The sequence below is a fragment of the Sebastes fasciatus genome, chromosome 22 (genome assembly GCF_043250625.1).
Source record: "Sebastes fasciatus isolate fSebFas1 chromosome 22, fSebFas1.pri, whole genome shotgun sequence".
Taxonomy (NCBI): Eukaryota; Metazoa; Chordata; class Actinopteri; order Perciformes; family Sebastidae; genus Sebastes; species Sebastes fasciatus.
The window spans coordinates 1,397,598-1,424,055 of record NC_133816.1 but is presented as its reverse complement, the minus strand read 5'-3'; the positions used below and the strand labels follow the sequence as shown (position 1 = coordinate 1,424,055).

General features: G+C 41.9%; 1 protein-coding gene across 3 annotated transcripts in view; it reads left to right on the top strand.

Moving 5' to 3' along the window:
- Positions 1 to 26,458, top strand: part of clcn5b (chloride channel, voltage-sensitive 5b) — a 61,586-nt gene that overhangs the window by 25,854 nt on the left and 9,274 nt on the right. For all 3 annotated transcript variants that reach the window (XM_074623202.1, XM_074623201.1, XM_074623203.1), the window contains 12 exons: positions 950 to 1,128; positions 1,618 to 1,717; positions 2,825 to 3,012; positions 4,847 to 4,969; positions 7,204 to 7,410; positions 9,337 to 9,417; positions 12,334 to 12,568; positions 12,672 to 12,847; positions 17,004 to 17,144; positions 19,060 to 19,246; positions 25,713 to 25,855; positions 26,015 to 26,164. In XM_074623202.1, the coding sequence (XP_074479303.1) occupies positions 950 to 1,128; positions 1,618 to 1,717; positions 2,825 to 3,012; positions 4,847 to 4,969; positions 7,204 to 7,410; positions 9,337 to 9,417; positions 12,334 to 12,568; positions 12,672 to 12,847; positions 17,004 to 17,144; positions 19,060 to 19,246; positions 25,713 to 25,855; positions 26,015 to 26,164 (1,910 nt within the window). The remainder of the gene's footprint in view (positions 1 to 949; positions 1,129 to 1,617; positions 1,718 to 2,824; positions 3,013 to 4,846; positions 4,970 to 7,203; positions 7,411 to 9,336; positions 9,418 to 12,333; positions 12,569 to 12,671; positions 12,848 to 17,003; positions 17,145 to 19,059; positions 19,247 to 25,712; positions 25,856 to 26,014; positions 26,165 to 26,458) is intronic.

The following is a 26,458-nucleotide window of genomic DNA, read 5'->3' as shown; positions in this document are numbered from 1 at the left end:
ACCGATAACCGACCCTCGTTAACCGATTATTAACCGTTAACCGACAAGATTTGTGCCTCGTACCAGCTGCAGGAGCACAACAGATATTGGTTGAGGGGAGTCTCCAGTTCACCGTCAGGGAGCGTTAACTTAGCAGCTACGATGCTGCGTGTAGTGTCACGGACATGCAGCCACTTTCCCAGTAAAAGTCTCCACCACACATTTAGTTTAGTTTAGCAGGTTGTCAGCTGTGTGTCTGCCCGGAGTAACTTTAGCGAGTGGCCAACAAACAGTGTGTGTATTTGTGCTACATTAGCAGTTCTAGCATTACCTAGTCTGAATAACTTTAGTGAGTTTCCAACAGACCGTGTGTGTGTGTGTTGGTGGTGAGTGTGAGGTTGTTGGTGGCGTTCTAGCTGTGATCGTAGGTGTAGCAGTGTGTCTACAGTTTATTTGTCGGTGAATAAATGCTATGAAACTACAACTCCTCCGCTCCGCTCAGAGACCAGAGCCGACTTCCTGTAAAGTGAAATAAAGTAGTATGTTGCTACGTCACATTGAACACTGCAGGGCTTTTACCCTCCAGCTATGCTCCTGGCTGTTATTGTGCAGATTGTGGACATTAGAGTAGATGTTACTTAAGAGCATACAGCATGTTGACACATGGTGAAATGAGTTCACGCTGAGAAACACCGCTGGAGTTCACAGTGTGTGAAGGAGTTCACAGGCTTGTCTTGTTCATTCAACTGGTATGACCTCTTCTGACCACACAAAGCACATCCAAGTCACAAACCAAATATTTCAATGACAGAATTAGAATACAGCATGGTGGAAAACAATAGAACAAAATGACAAGGCAAGAACAATGTGGTAGCAAGCGAGAGGCTGGTGTTTGTGTGTGAGGATGTTAATATGTGCTCCTCTCTCCTCTCGCTCCCTGTCCCTCCTTCCCTCCCTCCCTCCCTCCCAGGAGGTTATGATGATGAGCAGAGCAGCAGCAGCAGCAGAGCAGCCGGTATGAACGGTAACGGCCCCTCTAAACTGGTGGACCCGCTGGAGGACCCGCTGCCCGGACTGGGCACCTACGAAGACTTCAACACCATCGACTGGGTCCGAGAGAAGAGCAAGGACCGCGACAGACACAGAGAGGTACAAAGAAGGAGGGGAAAGACCTTAAATAGATCATCATTATTCAATACAAAGAAGTGTTTACTGTCATACCTGTAATATAAGGTACAGAATGCTCTCTGGGTGTCAGTTTATAAGAACATCTTTCTCTACGCCCTGCTTTATATTTATAGCTCCACACATTCACACACAGAGACTGAAACATTGAGGTTGTAGATTGCTCTCGATCGTAGCTGCTGGTGGTCGTGGTTTTCCTACATAGTTTGTTGATTCGCTAAGATAACGCTTTATGATCTCCAGGAGGAAATTCAAGTGTTAAAGCACCCGAAACAGACTGAAACTGTGCAAAATAAAAGTACACTACTTGTGTTTTAGCAGTGAAGCAGCAACATGAAAATAAAGTCGCTGATACCATATGTAATGCAATATAATATAGGATATGAAACCAAATAATAAAATGATGATGGTAATGACTTTCTCATATCGATCTCCTCGTCCCCGTGTCAACAGATCACCAATAAGAGCAAACAGTCGACGATGGCTCTGCTGCACAGCGTCAGTGATGCCTTCTCTGGATGGTTGCTCATGCTGCTGGTGGGACTCATGTCAGGTAGAGCTCTATTTATTTCACATATGGTCTGGACTCATTCATCACACTGTTTAATGCACATGGACTTTAATCAACTTGACAGTAAATCATGCAAATTAAAATGCAAAAAAATCATTTTTTACAAGGTATTTTAATGCTTTAGACACCAGAAACCAAATCCCTCTCACCTAGTTTGCATTTAGGTGTCAAGTTTCAGCAGAAAAGCCACAGGAAATAAAACCCCACCTATCTGCACAGCATTGAGATCAACAGCACAATGAGTTGATGTTCACTATGCAGCTTATGTGTGGGGACAAAATGATCCTCCTACACTGGGATGAACCAATAGAACTGTTGTTTATATCTGGTGTACAGCTTTTCTAACACTCAGACACCTGGTACTAATCGGTGCAGTGAGCAATGTAGCAAGCAGAACCACTGCCCCCCCTCTCCCCCCATGAGACGTTTAGATCACACAACTTTGCTGTTTTTAAACATTTGACCTAGATTGGATCAATAGTAGGGCTGTCCTCATCTGGAGTTGACGCAAAAAGTACGCTGTGGTTGTAATTCTGCATTTTTTTCAGCTTTTCACCATAAATAAATAAAACGGCTTTTTATTTTACGAGAAATCTCAGAAAGTCCTCCCAGCGCTAGCTTCACAGCGGACCAGTTCAAACAAAACTAGTCTCTTACAGCCGGAGGACGACATCAGATACGCTAACTACGTTACTGCGCTCTGAATGTCTCTCTGGTTGATTTTCAATCATTGTGCCGCACTCGGACGAGTCAAGGCCGATGCCGTTCATACCTTTCCTCTCGTTTCTGTGCTGCCTGCTTCAGCTGAAAGTGAATTCCCCTGTGGTGACAGAAAGCAGGTGTACAGCTACAAAATAGCACTAACATTGCGCTGTAAATAGGCAGCAGGGTGACATATTTCTAAAGGAAATGAATATTTATCATGTTGGCAAGCCAAAAAGTTTAGACACAGAACACAAGGATGCACATTAACACACCTTCAACCACAGAGGCACAACCAGCCTATACATTAAGCTTCTGTGTTTGGATGCGGTGAAACGCTGCCCACCACTTAATGTTGTCCTGAACTCATCCTTCATCCTCATCCAGGTGCTCTGGCCGGCGGCATCGACATTGCCGCCCACTGGCTGACGGACATGAAGGAAGGAGTTTGTCTCATCGGCTTCTGGTTCAACCACGAGCACTGCTGCTGGACGTCCAATGAGACGACGTTCCAGGAGAGGGACCGGTGTCCACAGTGGCAGAGCTGGGCCGAGCTCATAACGGGGACATCGGAGGTAGGGGGACATTACAAAACCGGTTTAATCCTGACTGAAAATGCTCTTCTGCACACTCGGATCCATGACATTTATATGTACAGTATAGTATCCAAGCTGCCTCAAGCCTACTGTGTGTTTGCAGAGTGAAAGTTGGGATAATAAATGCAAACGTCTTGGATCCCAATGTATGAATGAAAACTGAATGAATTCCATGTCATGATCCAGAACTATGAGCTACTGCCTGTTTTATTGTCTCTCACTATTTTCTTTAGTGCTTGAAGAGAGTTGTTGCTTCTAAATGAAGACCAGTTGCACTATGCAAGATGTCCAGTCATGGTCTATCTTTATGCAAACACTACCACTAATTTTAATGGTGCTTTGGTTCCATCTATTGGTTGTAAGCTGTAACACCACAGCTGAGTTTCTCTCCTGGCATCGATTAAACCCCTAAAAACTTTTCTCTGTTCATCGAAATTACATATTGAGAAGTTTTTTCCATGAAAAAAAATCCCATAATGCCATAAAATGGCTTAGATCACCTCATTACCAACTATTTAGATAATCGATTTATCGGTGATTTTTTAAGAAAAAGAAGTCTAAATTCTCTGATTGCAGCTTCTTAAATGTGAATATTTTCTGGTTTCTTTCCTCCTCTATGACAATAAACTGAATGTCTTTGAGTTGTGGACAAACGAGACATTTGAGGACGTCATCTTGGACTTTTGGAAACACTGATCGACATTATTCACCATTTTCTGACATTTTATAGACCAAACAACTAATCCATTAATCCAGAAAGTATTCGACAAATTAATCAACAATGAAATTAATCGTTAGTTGCAGCCCTAGTATGCACTCCTACTCGCTGTGTCCCCAGGATAAATGGATGGAACGGCGTTCAGGCTTCAGTATCAGTTTTGTTCAGTATGTTTTCCAAACAGTGCTCTGGAAAATGACCAGAGTATTCTCTGGAAGTCTGGCAGGGACATTACAAGTTTTCCAAATAAACTGCATCCATTTCTCTCTGATTTTCACATCCTTTAATAAAACATGAAGGCTCACCATTTCTCCCTTTGCAACTTTGCAACCGTAAACACAACACGCCTCTGCCATCATTTTGATGAAATAGTGAAACTTAGCTTACAAAATACTGATCTCCTCTGACACCCCTCGTTACGCCGTAGCGTTATGCTAATGATATGGAAAGCCCCACCCTGTAAATTGATGGGATTGGTTCCTTAGGTATGTGCACGTCACACATGTCTTGTACCATATAAAAACACCACATGGATGTGTTACCATATAAAAACACCACATGGATGTGTAACCATATAAAAACACCACATGGACGTGTTACCATATAAAAACACCATATGGATGTGTTACCATATAAAAACACCACATGGATGTGTTACCATATAAAAACACCATATGGATGTGTAACCATATAAAAACACCACATGGACGTGTTACCATATAAAAACACCACATGGACGTGTTACCATATAAAAACACCACATGGACGTGTTACCATATAAAAACACCACATGGACGTGTAACCATATAAAAACACCATATGGACGTGTTACCATATAAAAACACCATATGGACGTGTTACCATATAAAAACACCATATGGATGTGTTACCATATAAAAACACCACATGGACGTGTAACCATATAAAAACACCATATGGATGTGTTACCATATAAAAACACCATATGGACGTGTTACCATATAAAAACACCATATGGATGTGTAACCATACAACCACCGTCTCTAAGGATTTAATAAATCAATTGTCTACTTATGTTACATGTGTGTGTGTGTGTGTGTGTGTGTGTCCCCGCAGGGTCCGTTTGCCTACATAGTGAACTACCTGATGTACATCGTCTGGGCGCTACTCTTCGCGTTCCTAGCCGTCACGCTGGTCCGGGCCTTCGCTCCGTACGCATGTGGCTCAGGAATACCAGAGGTAAGACTGCACTGGAAAGGATAACATATTTAAAAAGCAGCATCAAGATGATGCCTTTCCTCTTATTAATTATGTTGACATGTTAATCAGCAGATAGAGTCTGCGTTAATGATGTTTTTTCATTTCTTTTCGTTTTATATTTAATTCTTCATAGATAACGTGGTTTGCTGGTTTAATTCTTGTGCAGGAATGAACAGTTTGGAGATGTCTCAGTGGAGGGTTTGTCAGTATTGTACTACTCGGTCTCTAGACCACTTTTTTTAAGGTCTCATCTCATCTCATTTTTACTCTGCCTTGTCTCGCTCCACAGAGACAGCGAACAATCAGGTAGTGAACGACTTCACACTACTTCCTACCAATATAGCAATAAACACACTGAATTCACAAAAGAACACTGCCGACTCAGACACACTGGCCAACCACGACGTCAACCACCACGTCAACCACCACACACAGTATTGAATACTGCCGTTTGGCCCACAGGCAACTTCTTCTCCGTTCTCCAGCTCTCTTATACTCCGCCCTGATTGCTGATCAGCTGCAGGCTGCGTACCTTAATCCACTGCAGCTGCAAAGGGGGCACCTGAGGAGACGGAGTAGAGGGCACAAAAACACAACATACATGCAACACAGCACGGCACGTAACAATCACACATACACAGTACATATAGTGGAGAGGAATCTTTATTTGTTTTCTGTGGGTGTTTTTATGGGAATGTGGATCTTTCGTATCATTTTGAGGAGAGCCTCCACATTTTATCACAAGTGTGTCATGCAGTGTGGGACTCACACTGGTCTAACTTATGCTAAGTTCACACTACAAGTCTATCAAAGTGGTCAGATCTCTGTGCTGTTCACACTACACAACCTGCTGTCTTGTAATCGTGAGGCTTGAAGTCGTTGTGGTTTTCACACCACATGACTGACTGGAGACAGGAGGTCACACACCAGGAGGAATCCCTGATGAGGTCAACAAACTACACTTTGTCACGAAAACACACGCGAGAAATATGATAAATGACGTGATATCATACGCGAGACACATTGCTGATGTTGTTGTTGGCACGAGTGTTTACAATATAGCCTGTGTCCATCAGTTTCCTCACTTTACTTTTTATTCTTCTAGGTGCAACAACAACTTTGTTCCGTGTTGCAAATGCAGCACATATACAGTCAGTTCCTGTTGTTACAGGCGACCCCTCCTCCTCCAGGTTTACCCTCAACCCGTGTCTCACGCTCTCATTGGCTGGAGCTCGTGGCCGGAGTCCCCGACAGGTCCAGATATTTAGCGTGCTAGATATCTGGAATGTGTCTACTGTGCATCGTGAGCGTCAGTGAGCCTCTCGGCGAGCGCCTTTGAGCAGTTCGCACATGACGCTCGAGCGCCGGTGTGCGAGCGCCGATGTGCAAGCTTCGAGCCAACGCCGATTTGCCTCTGATCTGGGCTTTTGTCTGGGAGCTCCAAAAACTGTCAGCAAGTGGAAAATCCGAGCTAAAGTGGTGTACAAAGTGTGGAATCACTCTGGTCTTGGTCATGACTTGGTCTCGGTTTAGGTGGTGTTGATTCCAACACTTGTGTTTGGACAGTAATATTGCTCCAGCTCAGTTTTATACAAAAATATGTGCATTTTTCTTCTTTAGCTTTATTTAATGTTAATAAACCTTAAGTAGATTTGTCCTCCCTTTCCCTACCGTCCCTTAGTTTTTCCTTACAGCATCCAGAAGATAAATGACACTAAACCTAAAAGCCGTCCTCTCTGCTCAGTGTTTACGTTCTCTTCGTCTCTGTTCGAACACTCTTTATTTCTAAGGAAGCGAAAAGCTGGAGATTTGCTTATACTCTGGAAATATAAGCAAGAAAACCTGACTTATCCAAACTGATTCCCTCGTTTCATATACACAGAACAAAACAAACAAACACAACTTTTTCCTGCAGATATAAACTCCCTCTTCCACTCTCTCGCTGCTCTCAGACAAAGACTATCCTTTAATTCCACGGAACTTGAGACCTTTTCTCGTCACTGGAAGGTCGGACAGCGGTCAGCAGGCCCACGCACACCAGATTAACTGCTTATTTGAAAGAATAATATCCATTTTCTCTCCTTCCATTCCACTCTCTTGGACTTTCTCTACCCTCACACACGCACACACGCACACACACACACACACACACACACACACACACATGTAAACTGATCCCTCCCTGACATCTGTTTTCTCTCCGTCTCTCTCAGATTAAAACCATCCTCAGTGGGTTCATCATCCGTGGCTACCTGGGCAAGTGGACCCTGATCATCAAGACCATCACCCTGGTCCTAGCCGTCTCCTCTGGCCTCAGCTTAGGGAAGGAGGGCCCTCTGGTCCACGTGGCCTGCTGCTGCGCTAACATACTGTGTCATCTGTTCACCAAGTACCGCAAGAATGAAGCCAAGCGACGAGAGGTAGGCTCCGGGGCAGTTGGGGCGAGGTGATAAATAACGAGTAATGGTGCTCATAAAATGGATTGTTTTGGTAGTCTTCCTAAAAGGGAAGTGTTGAGATAAGCTCTGTGTGGTTACGTATTCTGCGGCTATTCTATTTTATTTGTTTTTTTACTTTCATACAACAGAGTTAACAGACAACTCCCTGTCGGCTCTGAAAGCTGGGTTTCATGTTAGCGTGAAGGAGGCTAAATAACGCTCCAAAGTAGGGCTACATTTTGGCAAGGAAAAACTGTCATGGCCATTTTCAAAGGGGTCCCTTGACCTCTGACCTCCAGATATGTGACTGAAAATGGGTTCTTTGGATACCCACGAGTCTCCCCTTTACAGACATGCCCACTTTATGATAATCACATGCAGTAGAAATGGGTTATTGTCTCCTATTCTAAAATGGTGTATCTGAATATATCTGCTTACTGGGGTCCCTAAACAGTCTTTGAATTCCATAGATTGTGTCTCACTGTAAAGCTGAGACTATGGTGGATCCAATGAGCCCAACTGTATTCATGTGTGATGATGTTAGTCCCCATAGGAGACATTTCATTGACCTCACTGTATAAAATGACCTCTAGGATAATCACAGCCTCATGAAACTTTACAGCCACAAACTAGAGACCTAGAGCATTCAGAGGATGGATGGATCAAACTAGAGACCTAGAGCATTCAGAGGATGGATGGATCAGACTAGAGACCTAGAGCATTCAGAGGATGGATGGATCAAACTAGAGACCTAGAGCATTCAGAGGATGGATGGATCAGACTAGAGACCTGGAGCATTCAGAGGATGGATGGATCAAACTAGAGACCTAGAGCATTCATAGGATGGATGGATCAGACTAGAGACCTGGAGCATTCAGAGGATGGATTGATCAAACTAGAGACCTAGAGCATTCAGAGGATGGATGGATCAGACTAGAGACCTAGAGCATTCAGAGGATGGATGGATCAGACTAGAGACCTAGAGTATTCAGAGGATGGATGGCTTTCCTAGCTAGATGGACAATAAGGGGGTTTCTGAGCAGTTTACACAACACAAGTGCTCGCCATCAATCACTGAAAAATGCAATTCTTGCAGAAATCTCCAAATGTCAAAAGTTTTTGATCCCAAATCACAGCATGTCTTTTTCTATGGTGTTCATCAAGGTCTTGGTGTCTTAATGTGGTATTCTGGAGGGATTATTGATCATTTTTATCAATTCTCCAATGGTAAAAAATGGTTAAATTTAGCACCAAATCTGTGGAACAAATGGTATCAACCCAAACATTGCTGCAACATTTAAGAGACATAAGTGAGCATGTTTATTTCTGATTCATGACTAGAAGAACTTGACACACAGTTCTGAGCTGCATCTCAAATTAATGTTCAGGTTCTCAGCTTTCAGATGATGTTCACTACTACTATGTGACATCTGCTGCTGACCTACTATCTCCCCCTAAAGACCCCCTGGACCCCCTAAAAAGACTAAAATGGGTCTTTGGTTGGTCTCTTCGGGTGAATAGAGAAGTTGTAAAATGAAATATGGAACCAAACAAGCTGCTGTAGTCTTATAATCTCTGAATATATTCTCTGAAATCCTGGAAAAACATTAGCTAGTAGCAGTAGCTGAAGAGAGATAATCTTCAAATATTTCTCTTATTTCATGGTAGGACAGATTAGATTCACTGCTTCGGTGCTCTGTGTTTGTATTTCACCTTTATCACAGCACCGCTGGGAACTAGGGGTTCTGATCAGCCTTTTGATAATAAGTCGTCTGGACCAAAGAACATGTGTTCATTCAACAGTGCGGAGAACGCGGCGTTCCCTTGATAGATTCTTGTTTGATTGTCTTTGTTTAACCTCTCAGTTGTACCGCAGCACAGATGTGTGTGTTTGTTTCTGTCTCGTAGGTGTTGTCTGCAGCAGCGGCGGTGGGTGTGTCGGTGGCCTTCGGTGCTCCCATCGGAGGAGTCCTGTTCAGCCTGGAGGAGGTGAGTACAAATAAAGCTCAACAGTGACCGCCAACTTTTTGTTTCCCATCATTCACTACATTGCGTTTCAGGAAATTCCTTCTATAAAGAGTTTTGAAGGTCCCATATTATAAAAAAGTGAGATTTTCATGTTTTTTATTATAAAGCAGGTTTGAGTCCTATATAAATACTGTGAAAGTATCGAAACACTCAATACACAGGGAAATACACACAGCCCGTATTCAGAAACTCTGCATTTGAAACAAGCTGGCAGGATTTCTGTCCATTTGTGATGTCACAAATATACAATATTTAGACCCTTTACACAGATTTAAACTTTAACATTCTAAATGGTCCCATTTTAGAACTGGTTGCAGTGTATGTGGATGTCATCAACTGACAGGAAGTACACATGGACCCAAACTGTTGCCTAGCAACGCAATTCTGTTGCAATTCCGTCAATACAGAGCGTTTCAGACAGAGGGTAAATACAGGCATATTCAGACCAGCAGTATGAGGAAAATAATGTGTTTTTTGAACATTACAGCATGTAAACATGTTCTAGTAAAAACACAAAATACAAGTATGAACCTGAAAATCAGCGCGATATGGAACCTTTAAGCATGGGACAGTTACGAGAAGAATCGTGACCATAAAATATTCAATTTGGAGCAAAGAAAAATTGGAAAATGGGGAAAAAAAGGCAAAGGTACAAGACTGAGTACAACATAGAGTGAAGGAACTACTCATCCCATAAACCACTGCAAATGCAGCCTCGCCGCCCAAAAACGTTTAAACTATTACTAGCAACTGCATGGCTTATTTCTCGCCTCAGATATTTTCAGAAACACATTTCGGTGAACTATTCTCTCGTGATGTAAGACAAAAGTGAAATCCGGGAGCAGACGCCACAGAGCAGCACGTACCCTCACAAGCCACCCGCGGGTGCGGTAGGTAAACATTTTAAAGGTGACAGGGAGCTCCACCAATCAGAGACACCGTTGCACTTAGGATTGTGGGTAATGTAGTACCTTTCCGTGATATCAGGAATAAAATGTGTTTTTCTTTTTTTTGTAATTAGTATTTTATAGATTTTTTTTTTTTTTACATGAACATTGTCACATTTTGGTCAACAAATCAAATAACTCCTACATGCCATAATGATATTAATATGAAAATAATACTAATTAATTATTAAAATAAAATAAAAATATTTACAAAATCATAACATACAAGGATGAAAGAGAATCAGGTTTTCTTGTGTTTACTGTGTCAGAACAATTAGCCGGTTATTTCATCAGCACCGGATAACGAAACTGAATTAATTGCTTTCCACTTAATAATAATAATAATAATAATACTTTTTATTCGGTGGCGCCTTTCAGGACACCCAAGGACTCCTTACAAAGATAAAATTATACTCAAACAGATAAAAACAGCCGGACATGACAGAGACACATTTATGCAGACACATATGATGGACTGATGGACACACTACAGGGAATAGGCCAGTTTGAACAGGTGAGTTCTGAGGAGGGATTTGAATGTAGTAACAGAGTCAGACTGCCAGATGTGAGGAGGGAGGGAGTTCCAGAGCCTGGTAGCAGTGCAGCTGAACGCCCTAGCTCCCATGATGCTGAGGTGTGAGGTGGGGGGTTGGTCGGAAGACCAGCTGATGATGAGCGCAGGGAACGGGAGGGGGTGTACTCCAGTGATGTGGTCGGAGGATCTGGTGCGGGTGATGATCCGGGCGGCAGAGTTCTGAATGATTTGAAGTCTGTTGAGCAGTTTGGTGGGAAGGCCAGAGTGGACGGCGTTGCAGTAGTCCGGGATGTGACAAACGCGTGGACCAAGATTTCTGTGCCAGTTCTTACACCCTTTTACCGTAATGTCTAGTATATACACGTACCGCAACGTGGGGGCTAGTTTGACCGTCTTTTTCGAAGTGGAGGCTGGCATCTTCCTTCACCTTTTTTGACCTCAAAAAGTATAAACTCACTTTGGTGCTTCTCTTCTTCCACTCTCTCCAGGCTCTTTCCTTGTTCCCTGCTTCCCTCCAGATACTAAAACACGCCTACTGGCACCTAACTGGGACCTGATAAACAGTTAAATGTGTCTCAGCAGCTTTATAATCCATCTTCAGCAGAACTCCCTGAGGAGTTTTTGGATGAGGATGCTGGGGGTCTCCCATTCAGAGGGCAGACTGCTGCTTCTCCAAGCTCAAAAATGAAAAGGATTAAACTCTAAATAGTTGATTTATTTGTGAGTGAAGTGACGTAGAATATCAGTGATGAATAGATGATCCAGAGTTTTGGTTTTACTGCAAGAAAATGTGATGAAATTGAATATTTCACTGTATTTTTGGCACCTCGGTTGGTGTTTGAAATAGTAGAAACTAGAGCTGCAACGATTAATCAATCCGTTGTCAACTATTAAATTAATCGCCAACTATTTGGATAATGGTTTGATCGGTTTGAGTATTTTTTTAAGAAGAAAAAAAGTCTAAATTCTCTGATTCCAGTCTCTTAAATGTGAATATTTTCTGGTTTCTTTCCTCCTCTATGACAGTAAACTGAATATCTTTGAGTTGTGGACAAAACACACTTGAGGACCTCATCTTGGGCTTTGGGAAACACTGATCGACATGTTTTCACCATTTTCTGACATTTTATAAACCAAACAACTAATCGATTAATCAAGAAAATAATCAACAGATTAATTGACAATGACAATAATCAGATGTAGCCCTAGTAGAAACTAGTTTCACTTAACCAATACATCTGTATTTTACAAATATGAATGTTATAAACTACAATCCCATCTACAGTTTCACACATTTAACTGCCTTTGTAAATACCACTGATAGAAAAGGAAAGAAAAGAAAAGCAGGTTTGTCTTCACTAATATTGAATCTTTTCTGTCTGTGTTTTCCTCCAGGTGAGTTATTACTTCCCTCTGAAGACCCTGTGGCGTTCCTTCTTCGCCGCCCTGGTAGCAGCCTTCACTCTGCGCTCCATCAACCCGTTTGGAAACAGCCGCCTGGTGCTGTTCTACGTGGAGTTTCACGCCCCGTGGCACCTGGTGGAGCTGGCCCCCTTCATCCTGCTGGGGATCTTCGGAGGCCTGTGGGGGGCGCTGTTCATCAGGGCCAACATCGCCTGGTGCAGGAGACGTGAGTGGTGAAATGTGCCCTAAAAGAGCTGCACACACAACAAACCCTTTTTCTTTTCTTTCTAACCCCCAGCATGCCTAGTAATCATGTGTGTCTCTGAAAGGTAAATCCACTCGTCTGGGTCACTACCCCGTCATGGAGGTGCTGGTGGTCGCGGCGCTGACCGCTGTCGTCGCCTACCCGAACAGCTACACCAGGATGAGCGGAGCAGAGCTCATCGCTGAGCTGTTCAACGACTGCTCGCTGCTCGACTCCTCGCAGCTCTGCGGCTACAAACAGGTCAGATATCCACTCTGTGAGCGTGAGTGTGAGTGTGACAGTGAGTGTGACAGTGAGTGTGAGTGTGAGTGAGTGACAGTGAGTGAGTGTGTGAGTGACTGTGAGTTTGAGTGTGACAGCGAGTGTGAGTGTGACAGTGAGTGTGACAGTGAGTGTGACAGTGAGTGTGACAGTGAGTGTGACTGTGAGTGTGAGTGTGAGTGACAGTGAGTGGGAGTGTGACAGTGAGTGTGAGTATGACAGTGAGTTTGAGTGACAGTGAGTGTGACAGTGAGTGTGAGTGTAAGTGTGAGTGGAGGAGTTGTTTATTTGCGGAGGAAAGGAATAGATTTTGTTTGTTTGTAGAGAAAGTTTTTCTGGTTTGTCATTTTCATTCCTACAAAGTAAGCAAATAGAGAGATTTAGAGCATCTGATTTAAATTGGGAATGGTGTCATGTTATACACTCACCGGCCACTTTATTAGGTACACCTTGCTAGTACCGGGTGGTCTTCATCTGCTTCAAGGTTGGACGTGTTGTGCATTCAGAGATGGTATTCTGCATACCTTGGTTGTAACGAGTGGTTATCTGAGTTACTGTTGCCTTTCTATCATCTCCAACCACTCTGCCCATTCTCCTCTGACCTCTGACATCAACAAGGCATTTCCGTCCACACAACTACCGCTCACTGGATATTTTCTCTTGTTCGGACCATTCTCTGTAAACCCTAGAGATGGTTGTGCGTGAAAATCCCAGTAGATCAGCAGTTTTTGAAATACTCAGACCAGCCCGTCTGGCACCAACAACCATGTTTGAACCACGTTCAAAGTCACTTAAAGGTCACCTATTATGCAAAATGCACTTTTCCATGTCTTTTAAACATCAATATCTGTCCCCAGTGTGTCTACAGGCCACCATAGTATCATAAAAGACCATCCTCTCTCTTTTTCTCCTCCTCCGTTTGTCCGGAAATGGGTGCAGAAAAAAAAATCGCTTTTTTTCCTTCTCTTCTGACGTCATTAGAGAAATGCAAGCCATGTAAGGGTTTCCTGGTCGAACCAGAGAGAACCTTCAGTAGCTGACCCCGCCCCACAGCGCGTCACTGTCTCTCCTCCTCAACCTAACTTGAGCAAAGTCTGCAAGAACCAGCAGAACAGGCTTCATGTACTCCCATCATCTAAATATAACATGTTCTTTCACAAAGGCTTTATGTAATTACACTGTTTAAACAGATGATATTTATATATTATATATATTTGATGTCATGCATGTAGCAGATTACAGGTAGTAAATAGTGACTTGTAAGCAACACAACACATTTCTGTTTCAGTCAAACTTTATTTGAGTTGACAGATGACAATATTAATTATTCACAGCATTTGTAATCATCCCACCTGTTAGTTAGTTATGTGACATGGTACAGGAGAAAGTCTTTCAGCTCTGGTAAACTATGGTAAACTAAGCTCCGGTGGTCTGTAGTCATGGTAACACAGAGACAGCTACTACTGTAAATAATATACCATTACTCTGATCTTCCATACATTTATCTTTTAGCAGAAATAATGAACTGACTACTGTTTCACATCTTCTATTTTCCACCCTGATGGTCGCTGTGTTTACACACCGTGTCATAGCGGTAGCATGTAGCTAATCCGTTAGCATGTAGCTACATGCTAACGGATTAGCTCTGTATCTCCCATCTGCTTTCAGCTGTCTGCTCTCCTCTGGGATGATTCTGTCGGTCATTTCTCACAGATGGATCTGTAAAGACAGACGTAAAACAGAGTGTATGTTTACGGTTTACAGAGTTGATGCATGAGGTAAACACTGAGTTAACTAACAGAGCTATAAATAGTATTATTTACCTGAGAGAAACCGTCAGGAAAACCTGGAATCTGGACCGCAGATGTTCATCATGTGTCGCCGATTTCTGATCAGATTCCTCCGGTCACGTGCGCTGGGTGAAGTTTCTGGTTTATAAACTTTAAAGTGGTTTATAAGCTCTATTCTAGCTGCTATCTCTCCACTCCTCTCTCCAGAGCTTCTCCGGGAGGGAGGGGGAGGGTGACGCTGTTGTTGTTGAGGAAGTTTGCTCTGATTGGTCAGCGTTTTCTGTCAATCAGAGTGGGAGGAGACAGGCTGTGAATCAGTGGTTTTCAGACAGAGGCTGAATTAGGCTCTGAGGCAGGGAGACTCAGGCTGCAGTATGAGAAGAATAAAGGGTTTTTTGAACATTGCAGCATGTGAACATGTTCTAGTGCAACATTAAAATACATCTATGAACCTGGAAATGAGCATAATATGTGACCTTTAAATCCCATTCTGATGCTCGGTTTGAACTTCAGCAAGTCGTCTCCACCACGTCTAGATGCCTAAAGGCATTGAGATGCTGCCATGTGATTGGCTGATTAGCTATTTGTGTTAACAAGCAATTGAACAGGTGTGCCTAATAAAGTGGCCTGTGAGTGTATATATTACTTAAAGGTCCCATATTGTAAAAAGTGAGATTTTCATGTCTTTTATATTATAAAGCAGGTTTAAGTGCTGTTTAAATACTTTTGAACAATAAAGCATGTAAACATGTTTTAGTAGAAACAGAAATACTATTATTTATAATACTATAAATAACTATGAACCTGGAAAAAAAAGCATATTATGGGACCTTTAAAGCTGCAGCAGGTAGAAACGGAGCAAATATGATTAAAAAAAGTTATTTTCTATTCAATGGTCACCTTATCAGTGCATCACAGTAGTGCATGAGACCAGTAATCTAAAAAAAATCATGTTCCTCCGGTGTCCTGCGGTGCTCCTAACAGCATCTGCAGGATTTCACAGACAGGAGGAAAATAACCAGTCAGAGCCGAGCCTTGCCGTCTCTGAGCAGCTGTCAATCACTCACCAACTCCGATCAAATGGTCAAACTAGGCAGCGCTGATCAAATATGAATCAATATTCTGTTACGTTAATGTCTATTTCTCTCGTCAGATGTTCTCAGAATCATCTTGTAGTGTACTGTTTAGCTGTAAAATGAGAAGGGTTGTGACCCAGCAGCCATGTTGCGATCTGTTGAGGAAATACCATGCACCACCCACCAGCCGGAGCACAGCCAATAGGAACGCTCTCTCTCTGAAATGACCTGTGATTGGTCAAAGTCTCCCGTCACAGGCTAGATGTTCTAAAGCCTGAAAACAGAGCCATGAGGAGGAGCAGAAGTCTAGGTTTCTCTCAGAGCACTTGAATTACAATATACTGAAAAGTTATTATGGGATTTTTGCCCAATGATGCCAGAAACATTCTGCCTACTGCAGGTTCACGACACAAGTAAGGGAGAATGTACCGTACTGTAATGCGAAAATCAGAACTGCGTCCATAGCAACGGTCTGTTATACAGACAGTAGAATGCTGTAATTGATCAGAATCGAGTATTCAACAAAGCTTCTAATACATATTTTTATTTCATCACACATAGGACACACATCTTTTTTTTTAGTGAACACTTCTTTTAGTGTAAAACAGGGCTCAGCAACCTTTACTATCAAAAGAGCCATTTTAGTAAAGAAAAAAAAAAAAACTGTCTGGAGCCCCAAAACATTTGATCATTGTGATGAAGGTAACACAGTTTATAGTCTAAGTATATAGTATATAAGTCTAATGCAGTGAGGGCCAAAGAGACAAAGTAACTACAGAATATTAGGGCCACATTGAGGGAAAAAACATCTGAGATTTACAGAATAAAGTCAGAATATTACGAGAAAAAAGTCGTACTATTACGAGAATAAAGTCAGAACTTTACGAGAAAAAAAGAAAATAACACGTACCGTCGTACCATAGACCTACAACAATGATAAATACAAATGAAAATGTCAACAAAAAACAGTTATTCATTTCCATTTTTAAAAATCCACAGGGAGCCAATGGAGAGGGGCTGAAGAGACGCATGTGGCTCCAGAGCCGCGTGTTGCTGACCCCTGGTGTAAAACAATCTTAAAGTCACAAAGTCAAATATGAGAAATACAATTTTGAAATGGAAACTGTGTCGGAACTCCAGTATGTTTTCTGCCTTTTTTATTTTTGGTGTCTCTGTCTGGCATCCTTCTGTTCCTCTAATACTGCCTTTCGTTTATCTCCTCCATCATCTCTGTGTTGATGTTTCTCTCCTACTGTTCTCCCCACGCAGCCAACCAACACATCAGAAACAGGTGTAGGTAACAGCCTGGCCGACCGGCCGGCAGGAGAGGGCCTCTACACCGCTCTGTGGCAGCTGGCCCTGGCCTTAGTTTTCAAGATGATGATCACTGTGATCACCTTCGGCATGAAGGTAGGTCCACACACACACACACACACACACACACCACTCTCTTTGAACTTTGTTATCGATGAGGCCTCTTTGGCTGGTTTTAGAGTCTTATTAATGCACCGCTCTCTGCGTAACATGGCGTGCTACGAGGGACAGCTGTCTCTAATCTGTCTGGAGACATATTTTGAAGTAGTGTGTCCCAGTTTCATTCACTGGTCATCTAGTAATGGAGCCTCTTGGAGCCTCTCTGCATGGTTTATATGATGAGTCACAGCAACATGACTCACTATCATGAGGCTCTCTGGAGGATCAAGTTATTGTTAAAAACAAAATGAAAGTTTGTGGGGTTTACATGTTGATTAAGACAGATTGTTTTTATGACTTAATTTGGCTGAAAATGCATATGGATGTTGTTTTTAGCATCATCTTTTTAGAGACCAGTTAGTTTTAATTATATTCTAATTCGGCTCGATTTGACGTCATGGCTGGTGGGATCACAAGATGGTCTCGAGTCTTTCTTTTCCGCTACTACTAAACCCCCCAAAAACATACAATTTGGCATCTTTTGAAGTGTTAGTCAGTTTCATTAATACACTCATGCCTCTTAATCTTCAATACTTTGTGTCCTGCTCTGCAGTGACTCAGTCACCTTGTGAGAATCAGTGAAACTCCTCACATCTTACCTGCACCTCAGCTATTATTAACTGTTGAGAGAAGAGTATTTTATGATGTCACAAAAACAAATTTACTAGGGTTGTCCTCGACCAAAGAAACTCTTAGTTGACTAACACTCGATTAATTGACAAGACTAATCGATTAGTTGATTTAATCGACAGATTTGTGAAACTGAGTTTCTCCACGAAGAATCACACAGAAGCACCACTTTAAAGCTGGTGTTTACCAGAGATGTGCTCACAAGTTTCTTGGATATAAGTCATTCAGCATAAAAAAAGTATAAAAAAATGACTAATCCACTAAAGAAATCTTAGTCAACTACAGCCTGGGACACACCAGGAACGTCAGGAGCGCGTGGCGGCTGCGTTGCATGGTGGCTGCGTGATTCACGCATCGGGTGTTCACACCAGGTGCGTTTCTGCTGCTGCAGCTGCTGCCATCAGCCCTTTCTTTCTACATAGAGTTTGTCTTTTAATGGCCATTTCATTTCATTATAAATATCATTTATATTTAATTTAGACAGAGAAAGGTTAAGAAACATGTGGTAATTAGTAAATAATAATAATAATAATTCACAATTAAAACTTCGTACTTTATTCATTCATGGAGCTCTCCAAGTCATTGCATGTTCTAGAGCACTGTCCGGCACATATTTCAGAATAAAAGCCTTGTGCTAACAAATGAAGGAATTCTGTCCGTAGAAAAAACGCTTGAGGGCTTTTATTTTGAAATGAAAGCAGGAAGTGTTGATTTAAAAATAAGTCTTTACTTTTTTTTCATCTCCATAACATATTCTACAGACAGACATCGAAACTATAGTACTGTAGCTGATATGATGTTAATATACAGTCAATAGATCACCTTCACTGTCCGTAACATATTCTACAGATGTCTAGACATGTAAACTGTAGTAATGTAGCTGATATGATGTTAATATACAGTCAATAGATCACTTTCACTGTCTGTTGTTGCTGTGAAATGCACGCGACACGCGTCAAAAATAGGCGAGACCTCTATTCTCTAGAAGCGACATGCGTCTCACGCGGGCAGTGTGGCTGCTCTAACCTGTTAACATGGACGCCGAAATAAAAAACAATAGGTAACGCAGCCGCCACACGCTGCTAACGTTCCTGGTGTGTCTCAGGCTTCAGTCCAAAACAACCGATAAATCAACTAAGAAGGGGCAGCCCTAATATCTGCTAAGCAGCACTGACTAATCCTTCATCTCCATCTTGTTGTCGTCTCCTCTCTGCCCACCCAGGTCCCCTCTGGTCTCTTCATCCCCAGCATGGCAGTCGGAGCCATCGCTGGCAGACTGCTGGGCGTCGGCATGGAGCAGCTGGCCTACTACAACCACGACTCGTTCATCTTTAAAGGCTGGTGCTCGCCGGGAGCAGACTGCATCACCCCGGGCCTCTACGCCATGGTGGGAGCCGCCGCATGTTTAGGTGAGGCGTGCGTGGCGGTCGGCAACAGATTATTTAGATAGATCTGTGAGGTACTTTTATGTAGGACTGTTTGTTGAGGTGAAGACGGAGCTGAGACCTGAAGGTGAAGTGACCGGAAAAATAAGATCACAACACCCAAATAGCCAGAATGAGATGCCTGTCTTCACTCTCAGGGTGAGGAGCTCAGATATCCAGCAGCAGCCTGGAATAGATGAAAGGGTTAACGTGGCATCTGATCAGGATGTTTTGAGCATGCCTTCCTATAGTGGTATTCTGAGCATGTACAACTGGTAGCATGTCAGAGGGGGTTAGGTGACATGTTCAGTCTGACTTAGGAATGTCTTGGAATGCCCAGAGAGCAGCTGGATGTGGGTGGGGAGAGGGACGTCTGGACCCAGATAAGTGTGTGGTGGACGGACTGAGGGAGACTTCACAGTGGGCTTGAGTCCCTCAAGTCTTATAGGTTTCAATAGGGCCGTCAAAGTTAACGTGATAATAACACGTTAACACAAATTAACACGTTAAAGCAACTTTTGGTTGTAGCAGGCTCAGTCTTAAAGCTAGAGTGATACTGACATCAAATGAAACCTGATGAATCCATCGGTACCAGCCAGGTCATATTATCTGTCGCAAAGGAGGTTAAATAACGCTCCAAACTTATGCTAAATTTTGGCAAGGAAAAATTGTCATGACCATTTTCAAAGGGCTCCCTTGACCTCTGACCTCCAGATATGTGAATGAAAATGGGTTCTATGGGTACCCACGAGTCTCCCCTTTACAGACATGACCACTTAAAAGTCTTTAAATGTCTGAAAAAAGTCTGAAAAAAATTTCCTAAACATTTAAAAAAAAAAAAGTATGTAAGTAAACAATAAATTAAAAAAAAGAAAGAAAACCTGAAAAATATCCAAAAAATGGTCTGGAAAATGTCCGTATAAAAGTCTGAAAATGTCCAAAAACTGTCAAAGAAAAGTCCAAAAAATGTTCGATAAAAAGTACCAAAACAGTTCTGAAAAATGTCCACAATTTTTTTCAGAAAATTGTAAAAAAAAAAAATGTCAGAAAAAACCTGATGAATCCATCGGTACCAACCATGCCATACTAGCTGGTCAAGAAGGAGGTTAAATAACGCTCCAAACTTACGCTACATTTTTTCAAAGGGGTCCCTTGACCTCTGACCTTCAGATCAGTGAATGTAAATGGGTTCTATGGGTACCCACGAGTCTCCCCTTTACAGACATGCCCACTTTATGATAATCACATGCAGTTTGGGACAAGTCATAGTCAAGTCAGCACATTGACACACTGACAGCTGTTGTTGCCTGTTGGGCTACAGTTTGCCATGTTATGATTGGAGCATATTGTTTTATGCTAAATGCAGTACCTGTGAGGGTTTCTGGACAATATCTGTCATTGTTTTGTGTTGTTAATTGATTTACAATAATAAATATACACATACATTTGTATAAAGCAGCATATTTGTCCATTCCCATGATGATAAGAGTATTAAATACTCGACAAATCTCCCTTTAAGGTACATTTTGAATAGATAAAAAATGTGCGATTAATTTGCAATTAGTCACGATTAGCTATGGACAATCGTGATTAATCGCGATTAAATATTTTAATTGATTGACAGCTGTAGTTTCAAGTATTTCATAGGTTTTGTTTGACTTTTTTCCACGTGTTTTAATAAAAAAAATAACTTTTAAGGGGTTTTCACAAACCATTAATCTGTTTGTCTAGTACGAATCAGAGTGATATTGATACTTTTGGTTCTTTTTCTATTTAGTCTGGTTCAGTTTCACAGTGCACAAATTAAAGCGGACCAAATAAAAGCAATATTTTTCTGAGGGGCGTGTACGGAGTAGCAAATTTATCTTATTTATTAACCGTTAACCAACAAGATTTATGCCTCGCATCCAGCGGTGTTCCAGCTGCAGGAGCACAACAGATATTGGTTGACGGGAGTCTCCAGTTCACTGTCAGGGAGCGTTAACTTAGCAGCTACGATGCTGCGTGTAGTGTCGCGGACATGCAGCCACTTTCCCAGTAAAAGTCTCCACCGCACATTTAGTTTAGTTTAGCAGGTTGTCAGCTGTGTGTCTGCCCGGCGGAACTTTAGCGAGTGGCCAACAAACAGTGTGTGTATTTGTGCTACATTAGGAGCTCTAGCATTGCCGGAGGCTTCGTGCTCGCCGCCGCCACACATAGTCGGAGTAACTTTAGTGAGTTTCCAACAGACCATGTGTGTGTGTTGGCGGTGAGTGTGAGGTTGTTGGTGGCGTTCTAGCTGTGATCGTAGGTGTAGCAGTGTGTCCACAGTTTATTTGTCGGTGAATAAATGCTACGAAACTACAACTCCTCCGCTCCGCTCAAGCGAGCCAGAGAGACCGGAGCCGACTTCCTGTATCCGGCTCCGCCTCTTAAGGTGGACTGTTAAGGTGGACCAGCTTTTATCCTTAATTATTAACATTTCTTTTAACCGATAGCGTTAAGCGGTTAAAATGCTTAATGTCGGTTAACGGTTAAACGGTTAATTATGGACATCCCTAATTCAGAGTATTGATTTGTTATTGATTATTGAATCCGTTCGTTTTTTAATTCTTATTACAGACGTGGACAAAATTGTTGGTACCCTTCCGTTAAAGAAAGAAAACCCACGATGGTCACTGAAATAACTTGAAACTGACAAAAGTAATAATAAATAAAAATTCACTGAAAATGAACTAATGAAAATCAGATATTGTTTTTGAATTGTGGTTCAACAGAATCATTTTAAAAAACAAACTAATGAAACTGGCCTGGCCAAAAATGATGGTACCCTTAACTTAATATTTTGTTGCACAACCTTTTGAGGCCATCACTGCAAACAAGTGATTTCTGTAACTCTCAATGAGACTTCTGCACCTGTCGACAGGTATTTTGGCCCACTCCTCGTGAGCAAACTGCTCTAGCTGTCTCAGGTTTGAAGGGTGCCTTCTCCGAATGCATGTTTCAGCTCCTTCCACAGATGTTCAATAGGATTTAGATCAGGGTTCATAGAAAGAGAAGGAAACCCAAGCAGAGTGTTCTCTTATTAACTGTTGCTCTTTCATATTATGTACAGTGAATAGCAGACGTAATGGATGAGGAGAATGAACCCTTTTACCTCTCAGGCAGCTGGTGTGCTCGGTCACACTGAGGAAGAGGGTCGGAGCATTCAGGGTAACGGGTCAGCTCATCCGTCGAGCAGATCTGTGGACAAAGTTTCTTTGTTTCTGAAATATGCACTGATATTTCTGCGTGACATTCTGTACTTTTTGTGAGCCCTCGTTAAGTAGCATTTAACACAAGTGGCCAAGAATCACTCGCAGCAATGAGAGGATCCCGTGAGATTCAGCAAAGACGTCAGTGTCTCTTTACTATCCTCTCTTTGTAATGTCCTCATACAGTCAGGGCTTTGAAGGCGATCAAAGTGCAGCAGAATTTACCCAGAGGCCGTCTGCGTCCTTAACTCCTAAATTACGCATGTGCTGTTTTATAACGCTTGTCCTAAAAACACTGAAATGGTGTGTGTGTACGATGGTGCATCATAGAAGCTCTTTGAGCCCCATGGAACCATTATTTATCTATTTATTAATGTATTATTCTTTTATGCATAAATTGGTCATTTTTATGTTTTTACAACTTGTTTTATGTATCTGTGTACTTTAGAGTTGCAACGATTAGTCGACATGTTGATTTTGATAATTAATTGTTATAGTAATTTTTCACACAAAAATGGCAGAAAATCCTGTTTTCAGCCTCTCAAATGTGGAGATTTGCTGCTTTTCACTGTTTTATATCATGCTCAACTGAATGTCTTTGGTTTATGGACAAAACAAGACATTTAAAGACATCACCTTAGGATGGACATTTTTCACTGCTTTCTGACTTTTTATAGACCAAGCGATTAATCCATTCATCTAGAAAATAGTCTGCAGATTAATCGATAATGAAAATAATCGTTGGTTTCAGCCCTGCGTGTTTTATGTGAGCTCACCAAAGCAAATTCTTATTAAATATGGCAATGAAGTATTAGATCTGAATCCTGAATCTAATGTGAGTATGTGAACGTTTCTTTTGACCCTAATAAGGCTGAGAAACTGACACCAGTAGAAACTGGTGATCTCTAGCTGTGGCTGGACGAGAGATAAACTCACCAGTCAGCTGAAGTTCACCAGTTTCTGGCTCATGACTGGTGGAGTTTTCTCTTAAAGGGGACATATCATGCTCATTTTCAGGTTCATAGTTGTATTTTGGGTTTCTACTAGAACATGTTTCCATGCTGTAATGTTTATAAAAGCCTTTATTTTCCTCATACTGTCTGCTTGAATATAGCTGTATTCACCCTCTGTCTGAAACGCTCCGTTTTAGAACATTTAAATGGAATCGCAATGGAATTGCGTTGCTAGGCAACAGCTTGGGTCCATGTTTACTTCCTGTCAGCTGATGTCATTCACATACACTGCAATGGGAAATAAACTGGGACCCATTTAGAATGTTTACATTTAAGACTTTGAAAGGGTCTAAATATTGTAGACTTGTGACATCACAAATGGAAAGAAATCCTGAAGGCTTGTTTCAAAAGCTCAGTTTCTAAATAAGCTGTGTGTATTTCTCTGTGAATTAAGTGTTTCGATACTCTCATAGTATTTATATAGAACTTAAACCTGCTTTATAATATAAAAGACATGAAAATGTCACTTTTTACAATATGTGAACAATATGAATACAATATATTATATACCTTTAAGCAGATGGCTCTTGAGATTTGATAACAAAAGTGGCTGCTGGATGTTCATATAAGGGACAAAACAGCGTTTACATGCACATAATATTCAGTTTTTTGCCCTTATTCTGAAAAAGACAGTATTCCTACTAAGCTGTTTACATTAAAATGAATATTCCTCTAATATTTCTGTTTACATGTAGCCGTTCATACTCCAGTTAACATAACCAGTGGTTGGACTTGTTGGACCGTGTGGCGACCAGCGCTGTGATATTTGCTCATATCCAAAAACCTGTTGATATCCAAGTCTTTCATAATGTTTCAAAGTAGGTGTGTTTCTCCTTGCATCTCTGCGAACTGTCGGCTAGTTGGTTTGTGTTCAACATAAACAGACTGAGAGAGGCCGTGTGTCGCAAACTGTCGTTAAAACCCTGATTGAGGCGCATATTCTGAATGTCCAAAGAATGCTCCTAAAACCAGAATAATATCGTCATATCCCACATGTCTTAATCGGGAAATGCTCCATTCGGGATAAGGCCTAATTCAGAATATCCAAAGAGAATATGCTATTTACATTAGGACTGTGTGTTGGCAAGAATCTGACGATATGATATCATGATACGGGGGTTACGATTCAATGTATTGTGAAACTGTAATAAAGGCGATATATTGCAATTTTTGAAGTATAATTCAGGGAAACTGTGGCAGTATAAAGAACACACCACCATATGTATAAAATCAGAGTAAAAAAGTTTACCTTTTTATGGGATCTGCATTTATCATAGTCCCTGTAACATCCAACTTCATAGCTCTACTATCAGAGGACACACACACACTGAGAGGATGCATATCTTTGCAAACGAAATAAATAAAGTATTGAGTTAATCTTTGCATGTAAACTATTAATTAAAAATCAATACAGTGTTTTTGAGAATTGATACAGTATCACAAAACATATCGCAATACTCTCAATATTACTATCACACCCCTAGTTTACGTGACCCCTATCAAATTCACAATACTGTCATATAGTGGAGTAATAGTGTGCATGTAAACATGAGATTTTGATAGGCTGTTGTTGACATTTTAGTTTCTTCTCTGCGTTTTCTTTTGCATGAAAATGCAATTGTCCATTGTTAGAGGAGAGCATGTGAAAGTATTTTCTCTAAACAACACAACAATCATCATCAAGGGGAACAATTTTGAGAGCATATAATCACCTCGATGTTGACATTTTTTGTATCATATTGTTCTGTTAACGTCCCAGACATTGATATACAACAGTCACAGTGAAACTCTTTCACAACCAGCTGACTTAAGCTAGATGTTAAGAGGAAGGAGGCCACAGAGGAGAGATTCTGGCTGCAACCAAGCAAGATGAACCACTGACCTAAACTTCAACATTTACCACATGAAGAGCTCAAACTTTCAGTCCATTTAGCTGTCTTGACCATCCAGATAAACTCTCCTCTTTAGTTCTAAATGGCAGCAGGATGTTTGTGCGTTGGAACAGGAACTGTTCATGCACACATGTCGAGCTGCGTTTGGTTTAAAATGCAGCTTTATTTATATTTTAAGGTTGTTTCAGCCCTGTTCACACTTCTCATACTGTAGTTCTAGAGTTCAGATGAATCAGACATGAATCATTCACCTCGGATGCTTTGCTGGAGAGTATTTTGAACATGTCCCCCCACCCCTCCTGTCTCCCTCCAGGGGGAGTGACTCGTATGACGGTGTCGCTGGTCGTCATCATGTTTGAGCTGACTGGCGGTCTGGAGTACATCGTCCCCCTCATGGCTGCGACCATGACCAGCAAATGGGTGGCAGATGCTTTCGGAAGAGAGGGAATCTATGAGGTGAGGTGGTTGTTCCTGAACTCTTTGCTCTAAATACATACCATACTGTACCATCTCTCTGTTTTTTTTTTTAAGTTACACAATAGTATAAAGTTGGTGTGATGTGCGTTAGATTTAAGAGGTCAAAGTTTTTTATACTTCCTCCTCACTGTTGTGCAGGCTCACATCAGGCTGAACGGATACCCGTTCCTGGAGGCCAAAGAGGAGTTTGAGCACAGCAGCCTGACGGTGGACGTGATGAGGCCCAGGAGGTCGGACCCGGCGCTGGCTGTGCTCACACAGGAGGGCATGACTGTAGGGGAGGTAGAGGTACGGACACACGACAGCATGCAGTCGATCATAAAAACACCGTCCATGCGTTATCTTCCACTTATCCAGGGGCCGGGTCGCAGGGGGCAGCAGGCTTAGTGAGGTATTCCAGACGTCCCTCTCTCCAGCAACGTTCTCCAGCTTCTCCTGGGGGACCCCGAGGCGTTCCCAGACCAGACCAGATATAGAATCTCTCCAGCGGGTTCTGTTTCACATGTTTTTAATGTGAAGCATCATTTTTCCAAGATAGCAAAACATATAATCTTTTCCATAGAAGAACACTTCATACAACAC